At 30.3% G+C, this 27,200-nt stretch overlaps 1 protein-coding gene across 3 annotated transcripts in view; it reads left to right on the forward strand.

Moving 5' to 3' along the window:
• The window catches only part of LOC113511544 (cAMP-specific 3',5'-cyclic phosphodiesterase), a 547,503-nt gene that overhangs the window by 118,564 nt on the left and 401,739 nt on the right, over nucleotides 1-27,200 (forward strand). The window contains exons 1-3 of one of the 3 annotated variants that reach the window (XM_052897822.1): nucleotides 6,160-6,468; nucleotides 13,451-13,979; nucleotides 23,846-24,272. The exons of 1 other annotated variant lie outside the window; for it this stretch is intronic. In XM_052897822.1, coding sequence (XP_052753782.1) covers nucleotides 24,184-24,272 — 89 coding nt within the window. In that variant the 5' untranslated portion in view covers nucleotides 6,160-6,468; nucleotides 13,451-13,979; nucleotides 23,846-24,183. Of the gene's footprint in view, nucleotides 1-6,159; nucleotides 6,469-13,450; nucleotides 13,980-23,845; nucleotides 24,273-27,200 lie in introns of those variants that run through there. One more of the 3 variants, XM_052897825.1, reaches the window with a different exon arrangement.

Here is a 27,200-nt window from a genome sequence, read left to right on the forward strand (position 1 = left end):
GCCACATTACAGCGGAGCAATCTAGTTCTAACCAACAACTGATAGAAATATGTTAATACTGTTCTGTAAATAAATATTTATAACAAATTGCGTGTTTGGTAACAATAAAACGCTATTATTTTGCAATAATTAATGCTATTAAGCCTATAATTTGAATCATGTACATAGGAGTGATCAATAAAGTTGTAAATAACTAAATACCTAGAGCAATACGAACAAACATCCTCCTATAGTACTCTATCCACTCTCCCACTCACTACCACTCTCTTGAATTAGCACTTCCTTTCTGTGATGTAGTAAACGTAACGTGACACGTTCGCTACATACTCTTACATACACATACACATTTACGCGTGTATAAACTTCATCAGTTTATTAGTTGTGACACCTACCATACCATTTTTATTGGAAGTATTCGAGATGTGGAAAATGTCTGTTTGTACGCTTAGATTAGTTCAATAAAGGAGGAAGCCCGAAACAAATAAAGAAATAAACCAAACAAATTTTTACATTTATAATATTACTGAGGATTAATAAACTTAGCAGTTTCGGTTGTGCGGTAATCAGTTAGTAGTAAATTTTCCTTTTCTATACAATAAATAATATATATTTAAACCGAGTTTTACTTAGTGAATTTCACAAGCTCAATTAACAATACAAAAGTACATTAAAAAAATGAAGCTTTTTGGTCCAAGCATCTGTGCACAATAACGCTTAAATTGTAATCAGATTATAAAAAAGAAAATGTCGTATTGAATAACAGAGAGAATTTTCCCTCGAAAATAACGCAATGTTCTAATGTGTTTTATTTATATTTGGATGTTAATTAATCATTGCGGGAGTGAGTAGAACAAACCTGAATTGTGTAAATACATATATTAGCTCGATGCTCGATAAAACACAAATTGATGTTGATTCAACACCTTTACCTTTTATGTTCTCAATATTTGATGGTGGAGTTATATTAAAAGAATAGACAATAGACCATGAGGTATATTCTACCTCAGATACGTTTATGATACAAGGAATAACGTATAAAATTGTTCACGAGTGCAGTCACGCAACGAAAGAATGCTCTTATAATCTTAGTGAAGTAAAATACTCTTAATACGATTATAGTAAATAAAATAGAAAGAGTAGAGAAAAAGTAGAAATCGTTCATTTGATTTTATTTTTCCTTTCTTGAGAAGTTTAGAGCAATAATATAATATGTTCTCTAGCCAATACGATTTATTTGTGATTTGTCCGTAGTTCCAGCTGTATGTTAATATATAAATTTTTAGAATCCAGTACTTTTTCAAAGATTTTAAATTCAATTTATTTAAAAAAAAAGCAATAGTAATAATATAATAAATATAAATAATAATTACCGTCATCATGTCAGCCATTAATTAACCGTCTATTGCTGAATATAGGCCGCTGGCATAGACTGTCACAAATAACGGTCTCGAGCCACCTGAATCCATTACTCGATGCAACACATTTGAGGTCGTCGCTCTATCTTTCACTGACGAGGTCGCCATGAATATCTTTCTTCATCATCGATAGTCGGTTATTTAAGAATAAAACTAATCAAAGGTTCGTTATTAAAATTGAACATTTTAAATTGTTTTTGAAAGAGTTAAGTATTTGTAAGTTGTAAACAACTGTTTAGTTTCTTTTGTAATCGAAATATTCTGATTAAATTAAGTAACTCCATTTTGAACCTTTCTGAAAGTAATGGGTTGACCATTCCATTACCGAGATGCATCGAGCTGTGGGATTGTTTGAAATAGGGAATATGCAAATTCAAGTAGTATTTTACGCCTATTTGGCCTTCTTTGACTTCTAACAAATGTTATTTCTCCTCTAATTAATTTCATTTATTTTGTTAAATTTTAATTTAATTAAGTTTTTAAATTTTAGAAATAAATTAATTAGGTCAAAAGTTACATTTGAATGATTATTATTTAATCTGCATATTTACTATTTCAATATTCTATTAATAACATATAATAATATATATTCACAAACTTTCATTTTTATAATAAAATAACTAATCATATAAATATATTCTTCATTTAATAGTATTCGATAAGCTATGAAGATGGATATAAAAGCTAATGGAGTCAAAACTTAGTGCACTAAAGAATGCGTAAAGCGAGCTTCAGGCAGAAAGTTGATTTCAATGTACTAAAGAATTATAAAAAGGGCAGCGATTTTCTCGTCGTTAATAATGTTTATTACGTATTGTCGTATGATATTTGCGATGACTAGGATTTATTTAAACAATTAATTTTATTTCTACTTAAATTAATTAGAAACTGTGAAAAACAAAAATATAAGTTATCTGATAAGATACTAGGTACTCGCCATGCCCTTGAGTAGCGACTGCATCTTATGCACATATTTATTTAAATGATATTTATTTTAAAAATAAACATTTTGTACTTTTTTAAATATTCATCATTTATAGTACGAAAATTTTGCCAGTAAAAAAGCATATGGGCTTGGGTATGTGTTGTAGAATAAATAAAAAAAAAAACTTTTTGATTTAATTTGTTTGTGAAAGAGATAAAACGTAAAGCCCTTATGTTTGCCTAAATTTTTGTTTATAATCGTCAATACTGTAGAAAATTTCAGACAGAATATTAAAGAATGTTTCTTGCAGCCCATTTTTGTAATTCACGCCTTTTTCTTGTTAGTAGAGTTGAATTACCTATTTTAAATTGCAATGTGCATGACATAGGAAAAAATACAGAAAAATAACTTGTGGAAGCATAATATTACTTAGTGAAGACAATAGAAAAGCAGTCGAAGTATTGGCGGATCAAAGGCTCTATCGTTTAATATCATGTTATTTCATTTATATTAACAGATTAAGAGTATTATATAGAGTGCAATTAAATTAGCACTGAAAGTCCATTTTAACAATTAGTTGAAATGATGAAAATTATAATCATGTACAATCTCATGCTTTTTTTTTCAAAATTAAATGTAAGAATGTGTGAAATTCCGATACTGAGAAATTTTACAACGTATTTTTACTACAGTTTAAATTCACGTAAAAGTAAAAGGGTTATATTTTATTTAAGAATAGGATCCAATTGAATTAAATTTTGTATGATTTGTGTGCATTATTAATCCGACACGGTGTAGATCGCCTACCGTTTACGTATATTAATGAAAAATCTATTTCTCTGGAATGCGTGTTGATCATGCGCAGTGTCAGTTATAAATAGTGATCGATTTGGCAAATCATCGACGCAACATGAGTACAGATCTTGAGTATTCTTATGATTTAGATTTCTATTATTATTTTTCTCTTTTCTCTCTTTAAAATAATGTTTTAAATATATTTATTTATGTTCGATCTCTGCACAATACAAACATTTGTATTTATTGCGATAGTATGACTGTTTCTTTGTTTATATATGTAAATAGAACATTGAGCCTGAAAAACAGTCAACTTTTTGCCAGAAAATTTTTTAACTAGTTTTTTTATTAGTATTCTATATATTTACGAACACAATAAACCTTGATGTATCTATATTTAATTATTTAGTTAAAAAAAATGAGGTTTTGCGCATTAAAAGGTGTAAAATTAATAGGACAAAATAAATATGGAAGTTATAATCAATCATAGCTCATAGCTATTTATCACGCAAAATTGTATGAAAAAATTGACCTGCTTTTTAAAAGCATTTATATGGAGACACTCTATTTATAGAATCTAAGGACTGTTTATATCGGTCTGGGAGTTTTATATGTATAATATATATGTATGTAAGAAAAAAAACATTTAATTACTTTTGTCAATTGTCTAGTCTTACCCATAGTACAAGTTCTGCTTAGTTTGTTGATGAACATTTTATTGCTAGCCTGTCTATTAGAACAAAATATTATATTCTTCTTTGTTAACAAACGGAAAATTTCTAAATTATATTATTATTAAGTACTAATAGTAACATTATTATACTGAAAATATCTTTGGACCTTGAATATATATTATTTGATTTTATTCATCATATGAGACATTATATGCCCACTGCTGAACATAGGTATTTCTCATATACTGCCATAAGGAATAGTCCTGATCCACCTGCAGCTACTGATTTTCTACGATACACTTGAGGTTGTTACGTCATTTAGCGGGGGGTCGTCCTACATTGCGTTTGTATATACGGAGTCTCCACTCAAGAACCTTTCTTCCCCATCGATTCTTTGAGCTATGCGACTAGCCCATTGCCACTTTAGCATGCTTATCTGTCGGACTATGTTGGTCAATTTGATTCTTCTGCGGACTTCCTCATTTCGGATTTTATTACGCAAAGAAACTTCTAGTACAGCCCTCTCCGTAGTTCGTTGATGATACATGGATAAAAAATAGCTTACGTATTAATCAGAAAAGCTTAGATTATATGTACATGCAAATGTATATATATTTAAACTTTATGCGCATAATATCAGAAAATCTTAAACAAGCTTTTCCATTTATAACATTAGAAGATGTAGAAATAGAAAATTATTATAAGGTAACCTTGATAGTTTGTGTGTTAGAATATTATGTATCTTGTTTCGAAATGCCTGATTAATATTAAATTCGTGATAGACAATAACCACTCATTTTGGCTATAAGTTTGTGATATAGTTCATCCAGTACCAGAAAAATATACTAAATAATAAGGATTTATGAATAGAAATAATGTGCGTCTTACGAAGTCTTTCGTGATGTTTTTCTTTAACGTCACTACCGTATCATTAATATTATAAATAAGAAGGTTTATATATAAGTTAATTAAGATTATTGTTACACAATAAAACTTAACTGGTTTGAATAAAATTATTTGATTAATAATATAAATGATCTTTATTATATATTTAGATGTATCATATCTCAGAGAGCTACTAAATACTAGAATACTATAATACCCTTTTTTATAATTTATCCAGGCATAGAACTACTGCAAGTAGATTAATTTGTTTTTTTTTCTAAGCTAATAAGAATTCTTACAATTCAGATTAGAAAAAATATTTTTTGCATAAGTGATAAAAATAATATTGCTGATGTTTTTTTTTAGTCGGTGATAATGTAATGGTAACCCCGCCTGCGCTATCGGTATACGTTGGCAGAGGACCAGTGAGGGATGATAGGTGATGATGAAAGCAGATCAGTTAGTCCATCGTGACGAATTCCGCTAGATTTAACCACGATGATTTCCTGGGGGAATCACGTAAAGGTCGACCTGATATGACCTGTATTGCTGGCAATAGGTCAGTTAGACCCCATTACTAACAATCCCTTTCCTCCATATTACTGATGTTGTTATTTCATCTGTATTGGGATCTGTGTTTATAATGATTGTAGTTAACTAGCAGGTTATAAATGATATTAATTTTATGCGGATGATATGGTTTTGTATAGAAATGAGCGAAGGGAAATTAGAATACGAATCAACTCAATATTGTAGAAGCTATATACAATATCAAGTGACATAATACGAGCTGACTAGATTTACATATTTTCATACTCGTATTTATGACACACGAAGTTAAGCTTTCTGAGAACCCTTCACCAAAATGTCAAGGTGAACCCTCGGATAAGGTGGGACAGGTATGTGACGATATAAATTAGCTAATGGCATCCCTTTACATCTTTCAGTAACTTCGTTTTATTAAAATGCCCATCAAATATCTGACCATGATTCTTCTGTCCTAAAATTAAGACTATAGCCTGTTTTTTTTTGTTTAGATTTTCGGGAAAAGGCATACGAAATAATTTATAAAAATTTTTATGTTTTAGAAACGATATAAGTACTAGAGTATATCGAATACCTAGAAAAGTTAAAACAAGTGCACAGTTAAAATACGTTCACGGTCAAACAACAAGACAGAAGCACGCTCGATAGTGACATAACATAGAAACGACACACAGCATAGGAAAGGCCACGCAGCATCTCTATCTCTAGCGTCTACGTAACACGGGAACGGACGCGTCGCGGGGTGAAAACCCTTTTGCGGTCGCACAAAACCCTAAGTGACTATCTCTGAACAAGGTAAATGAGAATCAAGACAGTAGGTTCAAGGGCTAGAATCGTGGATGAAGCGCGCATTCGATGTGTATGTTCATCCTGCTCGCTCGGCGCCGTAGGCTGCGGCGCGCAGCGACGCTCCAGTCGCGGTCTGCCGGCCGTCGCGACGCTTCGCCGCCGCGCCGCTACGCGCCTCGCACCGTATCATGTGGGAGACGTGTGAGATGCATTGCTGAACGGCACCGTCGCTGTGCGCTCAGCTGGGCCCTGTTTCCTCGTAGGACTGCGCCCTCGTGCGCCCTCACGCGTCCCTTTCCTGATTTAACGCGTCGAACCTGTGTACATAGTGCAGTGTGCCACTGGGACATTGTTTTGTGTACTACCCGTGCTGATCTATTTTGAATACACTTTTCAATCGTGGGAATTGTCACTTAACGATGCTTCGGTACTTTCGAAGGTTTGCAATTTGTGTAAAGTGGTATGCTATCGATTCACTCATGTACCGGGAATGTTTTTGTTTAGATGACAGCAAGAATTGTTTCGCATGCCACGATCATTGTTACGAGTTACGACATAACGAGATAACAGTTTAATCTGAATATCACGCGGTAAAAACACGCATTAGCGCTTTGCGCAGTGTTACAAGTACCTAATGTGTAAAATGTAATTACATAAAGAATCAAGGACTCATTGTACACGAAATTATATATACTCATGCTACTGACTCCGATTTTCATTTACACGATAGATATGCGGAAGTCTGCGATTAGTATGACCTCTATATAAACGTTAAGAAGTGGTAATTAATGAATACGTAAACTATTTGTACTTTAGATACACATTATTTACTTATGGATTTTATTGATTTTTATGGACAACTTGTTGAATGTTTACTACTCGTACATTTGTTACAATACTGGTCGGATCCGAACGTAATATTAAGTACCTACTACAAAATAGAGCAAGGTGCATGCACGAAAAGTCACGAAATAATTATGTGTAATCTTAAAAACTAATAAGTACTAAAAATCATGAAAGAAATTAAAATTAAATTATTATTAATGAATGGTCATAAATGGACATATAATTTCGAAGTAGATAACTAATCATATTTGTATATAACTCGTGTATATTCTTTAGTAGTTTAAATCTCATATCATTGATGATATGTCGATTCGTTACCTATTTTACTCACAATGTGTAGTAGTGACATAGGCGTGACTTTATAATAAGTATCTAATGATAATCTAGTTCTTATTATACTCATCGAATGATTGTATAGGTATACATATTGTTTAACTATGAGAAAATTTATTAAAAAATATCTTTATTATTATCATGGCGTGGTTTGTCATGGTCATTAATACTCGTAGTTATTATTAAATAGGTATTACGTAAAAGTAATTTTTTACACACAGCTCTAACATTGTGACATGATAGTTATATGTTTTATATTCACAGTTAATTGAATGGAACGGTATATAAAATATAAAAGTACTTCAGTAGTTATCCAAGTTCTATTTTCTATTTGTTTGTGAGGGAAAAACTATTGTGTTTTTTTCTCTTGAAATGGAAAATAAACGAACCTTTCATATTTTTAGTTCGTAACCCTCATAATGTCCAGTGTCACTGGCCACGGCCATTCGATATACTTTGTAGTCGATTACATAGAAATTGCTATAAATTGTGTAGTTTGTAAGGGCGCGGCTGTTTAATCAGATCAAAAGCAGACGAGACCAATATCGATGATTGTAGTTATCCGTCCGTTTACTTTTTAATTGATCGATAGGTTTATGGTACATTATCTTTGGATGGGCACATTAAATGTTGTTTGTACATTGTGTAAACGATTTAATAAAAGTATTATGTGAACGTGTTTGGTTTTTTTGTTGTTTTTGATATGCGTTTTAGAGTTAGTCTTTTGAGTATGTATATTTATTTAAGTCACAATTAATTAAATGTGACGTAAATAAGTTGATCAAACGTGTTTTAAATGATATTGTTTTTCATCTTAATAGAAACCTACAAATATGACATAAGAATTTATAGTTTTATTATATTTATTTATTTTGATATTTACATCTGCTATTGATTTTGTAATTATGTTTCATTTATATAATTTTTTTTATATTTTATAATTTTATTGATCATTTGAAAATGTTTTATTTTAGAAATTCACAGTTATCGGGTATGTAACCAGTACAATATTTTTAGAGCAATAAACAACAGCATATTTTTATCCCATGACTCATAATAGACATGCATGTAGGTATTTCAATATGAAAATAACTAATCTACCAATCAGTATTTGATTATTGATCAAAATAATTCGAGTTATTATCAGATAAAGTAGGTATAATAATTGTTATTAATGTAAATTGATGGAAGACATAATTTTAACAGGTATTTTAAATCGCGAGAAATCATGGTTAGTGCCCAGATAAAAATTACAGCAAGTCTACCATCATCAAACAAACAAAGGGGAAGCCACAAAAAATCATGATGTGAGGAAGTGGCATACAAAATAAATTTTCGAATGTAGTAACTAGGTTTCATTTCAGAAGTACTACCAGTTAATTTTCTATGAAATTATAAACCAAATTGAAACTCTAAAGTATCGAAATTGGCTGAAACAAAAGCTTTCGCCGGTTGCTAATAATTTTTTTATTGTTAAGAAAAATTAATGAGATAATAAGCAAATTAGAAATTCACTTTCTGTAGGTAAAACAAGAGTAAGCTAATACCGTGGTAGGTATTGTAGAAATAATAAGCAAAATGCCAATAGACCTAGAAAGACATTCTATCTGATGTTCATAGCATCGTATACGATAACCATACATGTCCTTTTTATCGACTGATTTATAAATGCTGCGTCCTGACCATAAAATCATTTTATGTTACACACTCACAATCAGAAAAGATATATGGTATTACATAGATAGACAGTATCTACTGCATTTATATATCTTTGGCTAGAGCAAATGTTTATACATTTTATCCTCTAGACTCTAGATAAATGATTAATTATGCAATTAGCTACGAATATATATTATTATTAAATTAACATAAATTTAAACATATACCAGTAGTTAATTCATCATCCCCATATCTGCCGTTAACTGTCTACTGTTGAACATAGGCCTTTCCCATAGACTACCATAAGAAGGCAGGAACAGTTGATAATTTTACTGAAAAGATAGGTAGTAATTGTCTTAATGTATGTAAAACCAGTAATGGAGGAACGCAATATTTTTCTAGTGTACTTACAAGTAAAACATAATGAAATCAAAGAATATCATAGACAAGTCCGCAAGAATTTTTTTATTATAGTATAGGATAGACTTGTCATAAATATAATCGTAATTTATATTGCTAAGATAACGTAGTCCGCTAATAAAGTGTCAGATAATGATTAATCCACGTGTGAAAACAGTGTCACATTTTAAGCATAGACTAAAACTCAGCTGACGTCCTAACTACGAGTATTTGTGTTTAAATTACGTATTTTGGTTTTGAATAATACACTTAATTATTATACGTATATTTTACAAAAGGTTTTTCTTGAATTTACTGTGTTGAATGTTATAACGAATTGTAAAGGTACGATGATTATTAGGTTAAAACATAGCTTATTGCTCGTGCGTGAATTTTCTCTTATTCACATGGGAATTACCAAAAACCCTTTCGTTAGTGTAAACCCATTAACGTCCCATTGCTTGGGATAACTCACCTTCTAAAACAGTATATATATTCATATATCAGTATTATGTCATCACGCTGACAATTTCTGTACAATATTTTAGTGATTAACGATGGTAAAAACATAAGAAATCTATGTGCAGTCTTTAGATAAAATAGATTTTTACAGTATGATCACATATATAGGTGACTAGAGAGGATGTATACTAAACCTAAAAACAGGGTATCAGCGTCAACACTGGGAATATTTTTTTGTTGTAGTTATGTTTTATAAAATATATAAAATATTTTCAATGTTGCAAATATAAGTGATCTTTAGTTGGATATTATTACCTCCATCGCCTATTCCATTTTTATATTGAACAGCTTTTGACATTTATTTAGGTACATGACATTCTGTCTAAAGCAACCGTAATATCACCAATATTTTATAAACGAGTTCCCATTTATAATAGGCTGAAAAAGCACAAAAGAGCCGCTTGAGAATCGACTCTTGTATTATGTAAAATATATGTTGGTATCCGGATCGTAACAATATCGAAATAAAATGATGGATTTTTTTTAATAAAATGTTTTCACGTGCTTTTATATTCATAATCATAAAGTTGCTCAGGGTTCCTTTTCACTTCGAGCGAGGCGAACGACAACGAGATGAACCTATTGATAACGTTGCAATTTGTGTATTAATTTGTTTCAAACAAAAATCTTCCAATGTAACGGAAGAAAAAAGGGACTATTCATATTTTTAAATTAACTTAACATTTTGTTTACCATAAATGCTATCCCATGAAGAATGTTGTTTTAATATCTGTTGAAAACTATTTTTGTTTATTAAATTTATGTCATTCATCACTTTCCAAATTTAAATTATAATGGAAATACCGGATGGTTAAAATCAGTTTGGCTGCTTCTGTTTTGCAGTGGAGTGACACCATTATACTGGGTGCGCGGGTTACACCATTATATCTCATTGATTCTGACGATACAAAAATGACTTCACAATTGATACAAGCGGCCGCTCAACTAGCAATAATTGACTGCGTCGATCGCTATTGGCGCTAGCAATTCCTTTCAGACCGTAATAATGTCATTTATTATTTTATATTGTTTCATTTCAATGAATAAATGTGAATATGTCGGTCAATCAATGGGGGCCTGTTTATTTTCAGTAACCAATAATGTGGAGAAGTTATTTGACACACTTGGCCAACGGTTACATTCGGAGAAACGTATTGGTTACCAATGTCCTCGGTTATTTCTATTCCTCTGTAAAAGATAGGATATATCGCGATAAAATGTACCTATAGTTACGTCTAATTTTAAACTACGATATTTTAAACGCGTTTATAAATAGAATAGGAGTTGAATGAATACCCGTAGTTGTTTGAGTTAAAGACAATCATTTTAAATTAGTAAAGTGACGTATTTTATAACATCAGTAATTACCATAGTTACATACATACTAGAGATACATTCTTCATATAATGGGTATTATCATCATCATTATTATTTGTGACGTGCATATAATAAATATATTTGAGTTATAAATGATAATGCAATTTCTATTTGATTGTAGTAAACATTAACTTTGCCTGTGCTTTTCATTGATCCATTATACTACAGTAACCTTGACCTATGCGTCTACAAAATCGATGAGTTTTGTATTACTCGCCTAATACTATGTATAATATTATTTTATGTAACCGGATAATAGGAAATTCAGATGTTCGTGAACGAGAGAGATGCAATTTTACTCGTATTTTTTTTAACGAATAAGGTTAAGAACATAGCTTTTAGAGCCTTCTAAAATAAAACTAATTAAATATTCTATCTCGACCTCAATGAGACTGAAATCAATTTAAGCGTCGGTCGGTATAAATTCAATATACCTATTTAATTAAATTCAGTGCTACTTATTTCAAAGGAGTTTGCGTTGTTTAATTTTATCGTAGAACGAATGAGATTACAGAATCGATTAAGATTTGTTTAAATTTCACACAAAATATTATAAAACCAATCCAATAAAATTATTGTTAACTCTTAATAATTTGTTATTTTAATTCAAAATTATTAATATATTATTTATTTATATTATATTACTGATTTATTAATATAATAATAAATAAGTCATCTCCTCTCTTTAAGAGAGATGTGAATTTTGTAAAAATTAAAAAAATAATAATAATAGATTTATTTATTTTCTCCACAAATTTTACAGATTTTTTTATTACATCTATTATGTAGATGATATTCTTCAAATTTAATTATAAAAATGCAAAATATTTTTGTACTGAATAAGTTTTTGTACACACTTCTGTAGAAGTTAACAGCTTTTTCTATAAATTCTAGATAACTTTCCTTAGATCTTCAATACAATTTTAAATATAAGTTAATAGTAGAATAGATATAATATTATTTCATATATTTCTTTATTAAAAGGTAAATCCAAAATATCCTTTAGTATCATGATATAACATTTACAATATTTACTTTTTTTATTGATTTATTGATTTATTTATTTATTAACCAAATTTCATTTATGTTACAATTTACAAAGTTACAAAAATAAATATTAATGATTGTTAATAAATTAAATTAACAATAAGTCCAAATTGTATTCACATTTCGTATCTAAAGTTTGCAGCATTTTCACGTTGGATTATATTTTAATTATTTTCGTCAACGCAAGCAGCAATAATGCTGGACGTCCGTCAGATATATTGGAGTTTAAATTTATTTTATTATATAAGTATACACTAATATGGTTAATGCAAATTTATAGCTAGACAAATGTTTATTTATGACTTCACTCCCTTCGAGTGTTTACGTTCATTCGAGCAGTAAGTAGACGCGATATTACTAATAAATAATAAACTTGTCTGGATATTCTTATCTGAACAAATTACGTATATTTTGATATATATGTCTGTCTAGAGATTATGAATTAATAGATGTGTCTTGAGAAACAATATGTTTTTTGGTAATGAAAAAATAATGCGAAGTGCAGTTTTAGTATCAAAATAGGTTGATGTGAGTTTAAATGAAGGAGATTATAATCTATTAGGTATCTACTAAAATTGGATAGAATCTCTTAATCAGCTAATCAGTTGGTTAGATAAGTCAGAAATCTAATAATACACATTTTCTAGAAAGCATATATTTTCTATTTATTTTGGATAAAGGGATAGAGTATTTCCGATTATTATACTCATTCATTTATTTTGATTAACGTTATTTAATTTAATGTCAATTAATTTAATAATTTCAATGATTAATATATCATTATTTCAATAAAGTGTTTATTAAATGCTTATAAGTTTAAAAATATATATTTAATAGATATAATGATAGTTTTAGATTCCGCAACGGTTGTTAGATACCGTTTCTAAATAACTTTGATGAGGTGTCATACATTTAATTATAATATCGTTGTCACTGGAGTTGGACACTTGAGGTGATAATATCTAAACAGCGATCGGAGTTGGCAATTGGCCAATGAATATTTAGAAAACGTCACATCGTCAATGCGCTTTGATCTACGCCCAAAACTTATAGTTTGTTTAATTTTAATTAATGCAGATATTTTTATATTATTCTATTTCTCTTTGATTATAGATTAAATTATTATTTTTATCATGTGAAAGAAAAAATATTTGGTCTCATATTGAGTGAATCGCTAGCATTTATCTAAAGTGGCAATTCGCACAATAGTATTTTATAAAAATAAATAAAAATGATAGATAATTAGATGGTGATTTTGAATATAAATAAAACGACATCAAGTGGAATTCATTTTCGGATTCAAAAATTAACTCTTCCATCTCCTCGTACTTTAACTCCTTTCCTTGATTACTTTGAACTACTAGTTTAAAATACGACTGACATATCGATACTCTAAACTTATCTTCTAAATTTGAAGACTGATAGAACTTTTTTACTCTACTGTTGTCCCTGTCCTTAAAACAAGTGCCAAAGAGAACGGGAACCACCAAACCTTGACTGGGTAAGTTTGTGCTGCGTGAAATTTGAAGTGTGACACGAATGGTGATCATAGACAGCGAATGTGCAAACGTGTGCCTGTGCACGTGTGGTAGTGTGGCGTGTGGCGTGGGCGCCTTGGGTCGGAGGGCGCGCAAAGCACCAAGGTGGTCGGAGGCGGGGTGTTCCGTTGCTGCGTGCCCTTGTGTGGGGCGCGCGCGGCGGCGCCCGTCGACGACGCCGACTATGCCCTCAGGGAGGGCAGCCCGCAGCAAGCCCTAGACGAATATGGTGAGTACCTCATCTTGCAACATATGCACAAGAAGACATGGATGAAGATAGATGACGCATGCAAATTACGTGCATGCTTCGATTTAAAAAACATTAATTTCATATCAAGCCATTTGAAAATTCTGTTTTGACGATATCTATTATAAATATCTATATAAATTAAGCTAGTAAAACTGAATAGAAATATTATTCCAAGTGTACTCTTTAAGATACTACGTACGTAGTACGCAAATAGATATTAGTGAGTACATGCAGTTGCGGTATCTATTTAAATCCATGTCTGCATAATTAAATGAAATTTTGTAATTATAATGTGCGTGAATAATTTCAATAGTTTATTTGTAATTTGAGTTTATATGGTTGTGCTCTCACCGCATGTTTCATTTGTGACATTTACAAATATATAAGTCTGATTTAAGTAATTAATTATTTATCATATAAATGTAAATAAAGTAATCTTTTATTTATTTTAGGTTTTATATTTTGCTTTTTAGTCATTTTTTTACGAGGTATCAAAGTTTTGCTAAAGAATAAACAAAAAAAATTAACACAAAATACTTCTTTATTTTAATTTTTGAATATTACGTAGATACTTACCTACTGAAAATGCTACTTGGTTTCTATATATTTTTCATAAATATCTCCATTAGACGACGCGATTCAATACACAATAAGTAGGCCCAACTATATCGATTGTTTAGATATCTACTTGTACTACTAAATTGTAGTACGTCAAGAAGCAAATTATTCACTTAATTTCATGTAAAAAAAATTGGCTCGACCGATCGACGGCTTTACCGATCGTATGCGAATTCGTATCTTCAGTAGATATTTTAATTGAGTTATTATTTTAATAATAGTATGGTTATTTAATGAGTTTTTGTTATAATTTTTTATATACATATAAAGAATTAATATGGTCGATGGTCTTTGGATTAAACCGGAACGACGTCCTCCCTCAGCGCAATGCTTGGATTATGTATGCAAATAAAGTTAATGTAATAATGTCATCGTAATAACACTTTAACATTTTGAGGAATGGCGTAGAATAAAGTTATTTTTTTTCTTTTCATATTATTTAATATATATTAAATAAAAACTCAACGAAGATAATAAAATATTTTTTTGCAATTTTAATAATAGATTGCAAAGGATATAAGGAGTGCAATATAAAATTATATATATAAAGTTTTATACGTCTGTATGGGTCGATGAGGTCGATCGCACGTGAGGACGGATAGACGGATCGGAAGGCCGACCGTTCACTCTATCCGCACGGATAGGGTATAAGATTCGTTCGGCCTTTAAACCATTCTAATTTGTATCGATGTAATCATTAAACCCTTATTAGATGGAGCGATGACAGGGATAAAAAATCTATTACTTTTTACACTCCAAAAACTACGTATATATCAAATTTTATAATGAGCTGTCTAAGTCATCTAGAGGTAACAAATCCACTTTCACATTTATAATATTGGTAGGGATTATTTTATTTCACATTACACTTGTTGCACCTGCATTATATTGAATAGTGCAGCGCTGATGACATGAATGACGACGATGCGATCATGTTAGGTAATATGTCATGATGACTTTACATGTATCGATTTTCATTATTAGTTATTTATAGATTCACCTATTTTATATTATGTACATAATATGTCAATAATTTCGATCTTACTTTCCTATAGTCATAGATTCTATTCCTACATAGTACAAATATATTTATGTAAATATTTCTCAGCGTCTCAGAAATTATATGCAATAGTGATATAATCTATTGTATATTATTTCTCTGCTTGGTTTAGGACTAGATAGCGATATGCTCATAAACAGGTAGTACTGAAAATATTTGTCATGAAAATGAAATTACATCGCGCAATAAATAACTTAAACGCATTATATCTTGTCATTCCATCATTCTACCTAGTCAATCATTGATCCACTTGAAGCTGCCAGCGGTAATTTGCACAGTAAATTAACATTTATTTGCATTTATGAGAAATTTTAGGATATTTGAGGAATTTTGGAAAAGGAAGGCGTACATTTCCGTTGTGACGGAGTAAAATAGCATTTTTAATTCACTTTTTCCTGTAAAATACTGTATTATAATACAGTTTTGTATTATCCCAATATCTACTAATTATGAGGCCACGATTCGATTGATCGACGGACACGTCTTTCATTATTTATCTGACAGTTCTATTAATCAACTTAAAGTAAGAGGGCATTTGAGGGCATGGTGGTGGAGGCATTTATACATATACATATTAATAAATGATTGTTAGAAATGTTGGGCTCAAGTTTTTTTTTTTATTATAACGAAATGATATATACTTATCATTTTTTTGGTAACCATGTCTATAAATGGTAACTGATAGTGAGTAGTTAAAAGTTTATTTTATTGTTAATATTTAAAACATAAATATATTAATTACTTTTCCAGTTAAAGACTATAAAGAAATACGTATGTACTAGGTGCATACAAAATTTGTTTTTAGCAATCTTCAGGAGAAGAAGGGATATACGTTCGTATTTTATTTTTTTATATATATATATATATATATATATATATATATATATATATATATATATATATATATATAGTTTCTTCATTTAAATATCGGTTTTTAATTCGAAAATAAAATTAAAATATTAATGATTTCCTATAGTTTTGCAATGATTTGCTAATATTTATTTTTTAAAATATACGAATTCGATTTTAACGTACATAAATAGAAAACAGCGATATAACATTTTATCTGATTACATTAAAATCATGAAATGTGTGAATAACAATTCTTTGAAATATCCTGTGTAAATATTTTACTGAACTAGGTGTTATCTTGCGGAAGTCTATATCACTGCATATTTGATGATAATTATTTTGTTTAATCCGCTACCATTGTTATGTGCAACTACCTACATTCGAAGATTGACTACCACTATTACTACCAGAAGTTCCACAACCTTTCATATTAGCCATTAATCTCCGATTGCCATTTTGTTCACACCCGTTTTGTGCCACGTATTTCACTTCTAAATAATGTACGAGTATCTTCAGGTAAATTATTAATTCGCTACTCGGAGTCTACTGTTTATCTTGTATAGTTTGAAATGTGGAGATTGATATAATTATACATTATTATGTTAATTTTGTAACGGTTTTATTACTATTAAAAACAAACCCTGTAGTTGTATGGAAGTAAAAAGAAATATTAGAAAAAATATTGTATTTCTATCTTTAATAAATATGCAATATGCACTTTGATTTCTGTTTCATGTTGTCATTTTTTGAGCCTTATCAAATTGCAAAGAGGTGTATGATTATTTCATTGGCTTTACCAGTTTAGGCTGTGTATTGTCTGTCAATCGGTTAAAGTTATAATTTTGTAATGTAGATACTAAAGAGAACTTGTAAAACAGGCGTAACTTGCTCTTGTGAAACGGTGAAACATATTGATTTGATTGCCAAGTTCCACGGAGACGACGCGTCTTGGTGTTTATAGATCGTGTTTTCCTACCGATCTTACCCAGATTTCAACAGTATGTATGTCTACATAAACTTCAAAGATGACATTGAATGCGAAGGATTGGAAATAAAATTGTATACTGAGTAGATCTCGCTCATATAGCTTATATCCAGTATTTATATAAATGTATTTGTGTACTTTATCCGATACGTGCTGGGTATAAATTGTATTAAATGAATTGCAATTATCCATATTTCTGTGGAAAGTGAGTAAATTTTTTTTTAAATGTATTGATTTATTATGGCAATAGTGTTGATGAGCATTTGAATGACAATTTGCATATATATGTATTGATTTATTCTTTATTGCACAATAAAACTTTGTACAAATGGCGATTTGATCAATGTCGTTTAAGAATTTATACACCAAGATCTTAAAGAAGTAAGTACTTTAAAAAAAGTATACAAATCTTTATAACTTTTTCTTATAAAATTAGTTGAACTGTATATGATAAATAAATTAGATATTTTCTATTAGCGAAAAGTATTTACAAACAACAAACAAGAATTAAATGTTACATACGTAATATTAATTTATAATTTGTTTAGTTATAAAACTTTATTCTACAGTAAAAACTTAAATTATAAGATACAGAATTCTTATGAAGAGTAAAAGTAGGTATGTGAACTTATCTCACATAGGGATTTCTTCTAGTCCATCGTTTAATACCTGAGAGATATTAATTTGTTGCTCGTTTAGTTTTAATTTTATAAAACAAAATTGGTTCTTTACACTGCTGATTAATTAGTAAATCATGTTTCATTATATTTTGTCTTAGCTTCAATACATTTTACGATATAACATCGTTTTGTTTGTACTAATAAAACACAGATATAGATCCAAAGATATACATTACTACTATTATTATTTATAATTTAATTTAATAATTTATAAATTAATGTTTATTTTTTAACGATGTTGTAAATAAACAAACTACAAATGAACGAATGTACAGTGAACGATTAATTTACTATAAATTCATAAAATTCCGGTTATATATGTATACTACTTACCAGTAGTAAGTGGTTATTAATAAATATATACCACAATATAACAAATTTTTTACAATTTTGTTTGTAACGTATTTTTGTTTTCTACGTACTGTTTTTACTCTTTTATTACAGAATAAAGTAAACAAGTACATACAAAGAAATAATTTCATTTAAATATTATTTCTTACTGTTGTTGTTAATAACACAATTATTAGATACAATAATACGATAAATTTTTATGAAAGTTGACTTATTTTAATTCAATATTAAATAAAATTCTAAGTCCCTATTATGGGTGAGTTATTAATTTTTATAGTATTATTTTATCAAAACTTAACGAATATAATAAATTCAATTAGGAAACTTTATAGGTATCTGAATACTAGCGCTAGGTGGTTGATAAAATACCGTGATTTATTCGTAATGTAGGCAATCGTCTAAGAACTTTTTTCTCCTTTCCTTACATTTTTCTAAAAATATTCGAGATTTGCTATAATGGTGGTGAATTAAGTACATCTATACATTTCTAGAGATTCCCCTGTAAAGGCAAAATTGCAACTTTTTTAGTTATGAATAATTTATTTAATTTGTTTTACATCTATGTATAGGTTAGTTAGTTAGATAGTGTTTTTTCATTAGTATCTTTGTTATATTTTAGTATGGTTTAACCGACTGCTATAAAATTTGGTGTATACTTAGTAGTAAACTAACCTATCGAAATAGGACGTATGTAAATTTTTATGCATACCTACCCTGTTACGTGAACAAACTAGGTGGCAGAAATGAGAACGAAATTTATTTTTCATTTTATACCTATATTTGGTCGAATGTAAATACGAGTACGACGATTTGTTTTACAAAATTGTATTAACATGATTCAGTAAACAATGGTCGGAATACTATTTGGTAAGTATTTATAATGTCGTATTCGTAAATTATAATGCACCTTTTATATAAAAATAAATAAAATAAATTGACAAGAATCAAACCTAAAGCTTAGGTTATTTATTATTCAAATATTATAGATAAGTAGTAAAATTTATTTATTTGTATATGTAATGTAATTTCTGAAATTTTTACACTGAATAAATGTGAAAATGCTACAGTATAACTCTTTCTGTGGAAGGAGACTTCTTAAAACATCACCAAAGCTTAACTGCGGTTGCCAACCAGCATGCCAAGAGTGGCAAATGATGGCAAAATCCCCCTTTATGGGGAGGCTTATGTTCAGCAGTGGACAGTTAAAGGCTGATATGATGATGAAGATGATGAAAACTACAATATTATCAGTGACAGTGAGATGTGAATTGGATGAAACTAGAAATATTTAAAATGATTACGTCCTTACATATGAAATTGGCGTTTTGTATAGAGTGATTTTTTTTTGTAAAATATATTTAATTAATAAAAGTATGCACCGTTGTTATCTATGCACTTTTGCCCTGTCATAGGTAGTTCAATCAATAAACTCTTTGAAGACGGTATGGACTGCCGCATCGGAGTTGAATTTTTTTCCTTGTAAGAAGTTGTCCAAATTCCAGAAAAAAAGGTAATCTGTTGGAGCAAGGTCCGGGGAGTACGGTGAATTTCGTAGACATTCTAGTTATAGCTCGTCTAACTTAGTAGTTGTTTGTTGTGCAGTATGTGTTCTTGCGTTGTCGTAAAGCAGCAATGGTTTAGAGCGATTGACCAATCTCGGTTTTTTAACAGCTAGTTCTTCCTTCATGGTTTGCAGTTGCTGACAATAGATATCTGCTGTAATCGCTTGGCCAGATTTTAGAAAGCTGTAGTGAACGACACCGGCTAGTCCACCAAACACTTGCAAGTAACTTTTTCTGAGTAAATTTTCGTTTAGAGCAGGATTTGGCTGGGTTTTCAGGGTTCAGCTATTTCGACGAGCACTTCTGATTATCGTACAGTGTCCACTTTTCATTATAAGTAATGATTCGATTTAAAATCTCTTTATTATTGTGTCAGTTGAGCAAAGTAACATAGCAGTCGACGCGTGTTTGCAAGTTCGATTCACTTGTTAAAGTTTTTTACTTTCCCGATTTACTTCAAGTGGATTAATACAGTTTTATCCTTTACCCCAAAGCCTACAGCTATCTCTGAAAGTGCTTTGTGATGGATCTATTTCCACAATAGTCTTTAATTCTTCATTTTCCACTTTGGTGTCCAAGCGTCCACGGGGTTGGTTCTAAAGGTCGAAATTTTCAGAACGAAAACTTGGAACCAAAAACGGACCGTGCTTTTTTTTGCGACACCAGCGCCGTACACATCATTAATCTTTCGAGCTATTTCTGCAGCACTGGTCCTACGGTAGAACTCGTACTTGTAAATATACCGATATTTCATGTTTTCCATTGTGCGGTAATAAGCGATGCCAAAGAAAAAAATTATGAGGAAAAAACAAATGAATAACTATTTTCAAAACTCAAATACCAGCTAAATGAATTTATAAATTTGAATTTCGAATGTTTTACCAAAGAGGAGATATTTCAGATCAAAGTGGTCAGTACGATAAAACGCTAATTTCATATGTAAGGGCCTAATATTATTATTTAATTTAAAATTTATGATATTCGTTCATGACATTTTTGATACCGCTAATTTGATTTTTAATTCATTTTTAATATAAATTTTATAAATGTGTATCGTTTGATTCAATTTGAGAAAAAGGATAGTTTTTATCCTGATAAGAAAAAATGAACCGCATAGGTGGCGGTAGAAGGCAAAACAACGTTTACTGGGTCAGCTAAATAGGATATATATTTCTCATGTAAATTCTCATGGGAACATAAGATAAAAGGTCCGTGCCGGATCCTTGGATAAAACGGGTACAATATTTAGATAGCAATATTTATTTACCTTAAAAAAAAGAAATAAGTTATAGCCGTAGTAGCGAAAGATAAGTTTTAATTAATTGTTACGAAATTTAAGTAAGCATTATAATTTCAAATAGCCCTGACCTTTACTTACCTACACTATTTAGGTTATTATTTTCGGAAGCCGACCTCTTTATTTTTGAATAATTAATTATTATTTTGTAATATTTTTAAATTCTTTTACAACAATTTATCAACGTCTTCAAACCAATTTATCAAAAAATATTTTGTTCTGTATTCTATGAAATATTGAAACTCGCAAAAATTTTTTATACTACTGTGTACTAGTTTTTGGACTTTAAAGTTTATTAAAAAAATGATATGTGGAACTTTTGTTTTAGTTTTAGTAGAACATAATGACCATAGATTTTAACAGCTTATATTATATTTTTAAAAAGTTCACTATATACGATTTTAAACTAAAAAAAATTCAATTTATAGAACTTGTAAATCATTTTTATTTTGTTGTGGTTATACAGTTGCCATTTATTAGATTGTAGAATATATATAGTAGAATATATTTTTTACTTCAGACTGAAATTCAGCCGTATTTTGGTTCGTTTAAAAGGAGGACATGAATGGCCATTCAAACACAAGTACTTACAAGTTAGAAGCACCGGTTGGACATAGGTTTTTTTTTTAATAAAACTTGCTATGGCGAATAAGCTGATATATATACATCATAGAATACTAGTGTACTCTGTATGTACCATAACATAGTTTTCACCGTTAACGGCTGGGGTTCGAGAAAGATGTACCCATGTAGATGAGTTTGTACAGTCTCTCTCTGACAACTAAATCATATTATTAATTATATAATCGACGGTAATCACTTTTCGTTAGGTATATCACAGGAATTTTATCCGCTGCCAGTAGCGTGCAGTGTATTGTTCGTATAGATAGATTACAATATCGATTAGTCGATGAGCTTTCGGGTGAATAATTAAACGTGTATGAGTACATTGGATCCGGCGCGTTGCCCGACCTCTAATTTCTCAGCCGATTAACTCTGTGTGCGCTCTCACCACCGATGGTATGTTACGCGTCTTTTATACCCTGTTTTATACTTTATCACTCATAATATAAGGTTCAAGAACACCATCTGTAGGGTGGTTGCAAACCACTAATATTTACCCATATGCAAAACCTGTTTCGCTTATACGCTACACAATAAATCCTGCTTAAAACTTTGACCACACTCAGGACGTGTTATGTAAAAGAGGATTCGTACTGAGATTTCACTTTATTTTTCGTCATTATCTCCTTCTCATTTTTAAGGGTTCGGTTTGGAGATCATTGTCCTTTGAATATAACGAATACAAATACAAACAATCAGTAAATTACAATTGGCAAGGAAAATCATTGCTTTGAAAAAAAAGCTTTGTTGTTTCATGTGTTTTGTATTAAAAATATATTCATTGTCTACACAATGTTGTAATTATCAGTGATTGTAAAAATAATAAATTTATTATTTTAGCCCTCCATCTAGCACTATTCTAATAGCTCTGGTAAAAATTATATCTTTAATACAAGTGTAGTTTTTTTATGTTGCGTAATGGTTTTTATAGGGGGGAAAGGGATTGTTAGTAATGGAGGCTGAGAATCCCATTGCTAGCAATATACCCAACCAGGACCTCCTCGCGGTACTCCCTGGAAACTATCATGGTTAATTCTTGATGAATTCATCATGATGGGCTAACTGGCCTGTTTGCATTCCCATCTATCACCCTTCACTGGTGCTCCGCCAGCGTATCCCGTTAGCGCAGGTGGGGTTACCATACCATTTTCACCCATAAAAACAAAAAATGGTTTTTATAATTTTATTCTTTACACTAATATAGCACTGTTAATAAATGGAGAATATTTCAATTAATTTTTACGTATATTTTAGGTTACCGGAGGTATCTTGTTGTTCAATAAAGTGTTCGTCTGTGGGCTGAAATATGTTATTATTGTCAATAACAGTACTGGTATGAATATATATTTCTGTTATTATCACATTTTCAATACTTAAATGTTATTTCGAGGAAGTTAAACGATCCTAACCCGACATAATGATAATAATGGGCAAGCAAGTTACGAATATGAAGTTTCTAAAAATAGCAGTTATAAGTATGTTTCTCATAAAAATACTATAAATTATCCATTAATACACATTATAATAAAATAAATCCAATGTAATCTTATATTGTTTATAAGGCATAAAACAAAAGATATATTACTTTAAAGAGTGTCGGTAAAGAACTATTCAGGGCGCGCTCTTATTTTAATTTCATAAAGAGTTTATATGTCATAGATTTTATTTGACATTGTATAACCTTATATAATTTATTTTGTTGCTTACTTTATTTAATATCGTCATTTAGCAAAACTTTGATATATCTATGTATGTGAATGAATTTCCTCTCCATTCCAGACGTTGTTTGTTGAACGTCTCTATTGCTTGTTTGCAGTCGCCCCAGAGCCTGTAATAAGCTCGCCGCGTCCGATCGGTCAACAATCTCCTTTACCGGGGATCGAGGAAGAAGACGATTCCGATTGGCCGTTGGAAGACGCAACGGACGTGACTATCACGCCTTCGTACAAGAGTACTAAAAGTAGCACGGATACAGCTTATACGTCATCTAGGAGTTCAGGGAAGAAACGTTTTGGAAGCCCATCATCAGTGAAGATATGCATATCAGCAGCGGCTAGGAAGTCCAATAAAGCCCGTAAGCGTGGCGCCGCGGTTTCGTCGGCTGCGCAGGCCGGCGAAGAAGCCGCGCCCACACTTTTGCCCACACACGGCAGGATGCAAGCCGAACAGGGCAGCATCGGGGAGCTGCAGAAGTACCATGGCAGGTACCTCAAGAGCCGGCGGCACACTTTGGCTAATGTTCGGTGAGTCTGTAAATAATATTTTTATTAGGCCGCTGTGAAACATCCATCAGTATTTTATTTTCGTTAGACACAATCAATTGATATAAATACTATCTAATTATACTGTTTATGAAATAGCAGTGAATCTATAAATATGCTAATTGGTAGTTATAACTCATTTGTAACCGCGCAAAATAGTTTAACGTAAATTGAAGAAATGATTTGCAAGTGTGTTAGGTTATTAATAATTATTAATGAATTATATTGAAAAGAAAATTAGTTTTTTTTTCCTGTATATAGAAGAGTAAATGAAATGAAGAAAATCACAACTTGCAGATATTAAATTCTTGATGGTTCGTGGTCCTTTATTTAGATACACACACTTTACATTTAATGAATGACGCTATTAAATGCAGTTTATTAAGGAAAAGTAAGACAAGCCAAGACATTAACGTATTGACGAACATCCGTTTTAGTTAAATAGATAATAATTAGTTTCATGATTAAGCATAAACTTAACTTTATGTATGTATATTTACATAATTTTATCATAAAAACGATATACTTATATACATACACATACTTATGATATTATAAAAATACACATTTTACGTAGTTTAATTTTTAATTAAAACATTCTAAATGTAGCCAATATAGATATATATATATATATATATATATATATATATATATATATATATGTAGTAGTAGTGGCTGCGGCAGCATATGCCTGTGAGCCATTCTTATTTACCGTACTTACAATGCAATGAGGTAGAGTCATGTTATTTATTATTTCTTTATTATCTGTAAAACTTATGATTTATTTATTTTGATCTTATGGAGGAATAATGAATGAAGGCTAAGGTAAAGGGGCCTAGTTTTAAACTGAGGAAGCTATCCGTTTTAGTTTTCGCAAAAAAAAAAATATAAAAAAGGTACTGAAAAAATAAACAGAAAATAAATAACGTCCCCATTTTCCATATTAAGATTAGTTTTTTCATTATCTGTGATATCATTTTAATTTACTTTAAAGAATAGAATCAAGTGAGATTGTACGATAAATTAATGTAGGAGAATCTCTATGAGAAATTCAATTTCACCAGTTCTTATCTGGAAATGAAAAAAGAAATGAGAAGCTTTTGAATATTTAGAACTCATGATTATCATCTAAAGGAAAAAATAAAAGCATAAAGAATGTAAAGTGTGTTTAAAATGAACTTTTTTTTATCAATTTGTTATATAGTTTTAAAAATAAGTTAATAAATAAAATAAAAAACTACATTATAAAGACAGCAACCATTTTATAAACACAGTGGAGAGAACTTGTTGATAATGAAGATTTGAGATATTTGTTGTGATAATATAAAAAAATAAAAATAAAAAATAAAATTAAAAACACTATAATTGTATCAGTAACAGTTGATAGTGACAAGATGATTAATTCGTAGCTTAGTAACATTAAGTTATTAGTAGGCTCTGACCGTGTTATTATGTCACAATAGTGGGTAATATTGTAATGAGCTAGATTATTAGTTACACACTATTCTTCAATAATTTTCCCATCATTATTAAGTTTATTGTTGTTAAGTTTTACTTACCTACAGTAAAATTAGCATCACGAGTACATTGTTTTTAAAATGAACATCGGGCATCCTCGTTATGTTGGGATATTAATGAAATATGCAAATAAAAAATATTTAGTAACATTAATTATAATATAGGGTTAGGATCAATAAGATTTCTTTATATATATTATCATCAACATTATCATATCAATGATTAACTGTCCACTGCTGAACATAGGACTCCTCCATAAACTGCCATAAGGAATGGTTAATATAAAATAAAAAGGTATGCCTATGTATTTATTATAGAAAAGCGAGACCAACTTCTACGTTTTTTTATGGTTATAGTATGAAGTTATAAAATAAATAATAAATATAAATGAATAAAAAGGAGATGATATAGAAATAAACGTATTTTCCTCTTATAATGACAATATATGTATATAGTTGCTGTAGTTTGTATTATTATAAATCTGTAACACCCAAAAGCATCACATATGCGTTGCCAATTCCGATTGAAATTTATTATGCCCTTTTTGATGGTTTTGTTGTAGATTAAAATTTTATCGAATACTTATAATTTAAAGTTTATATTCAGTCTTTTTGTCATTCCCAATGATTCTTTTCATGTATTTTGTGAATCCTCTTATACAGGGCCGTAGTTTAAGGTAGGGCAGAAGTCATAATGAAATGATTTCGAAAAAGCAAATTTATTTAATTTTCTTGGGGTCTTTTATTTTAAGGTAGGGCATTGGCCGTATGATTCCGGCATAAAATAGGCCACCCCATCCTATCCCGTGGGAGTCGTAAGAGCCGACTTAGAGAGGGTGAGGGGTGGGCAGCAGCGTCACTTTCAAAACATCTCTAAAACCTGGCTGCGATTGTCAACCCACCTGTCAAGCGTGGCAGCTATTGGCAAAACCCCCCAATGGGAGGCTTATGTTCAGCAGTGGACAGTTAAAGGCTGATATGATGATGATGATTGGACCTTTTATGGTAGGGTATTGTCCCACAATGCTCTCTCCCCCCACCCTCTCGTAGCTACGACTATACTCTTATATATATATTATTCTTATCGAAACCAAGTATGGCTATCTTTAAAAAGCTTTTACAAAAAACAGGTACTTACTTATTATGCGTTAGCAGTCTGTTTTCTGAGATTAAAGATAAACAGACTTAAGAAAATGATATTCTAATTTATCCAAACCACTTAACATTACGTCGACATTTTTTTATCTATAAGTACTATTATATTAAAATAATCTTTTAGCTTTATGATGTTATGTAATAAATATATTTGTATATATTTACAAAAAGTATTGCTAACTTATATGAGCATTAAATTAGATTTGTCGAAGTTTTTGCATTTACAGAAATTGTTATG

This window comes from Galleria mellonella, unplaced genomic scaffold, assembly GCF_026898425.1.
Source record: "Galleria mellonella isolate WM207_F2 unplaced genomic scaffold, CSIRO_AGI_GalMel_v1 utg117, whole genome shotgun sequence".
NCBI classification, from domain to species: Eukaryota; Metazoa; Arthropoda; class Insecta; order Lepidoptera; family Pyralidae; genus Galleria; species Galleria mellonella.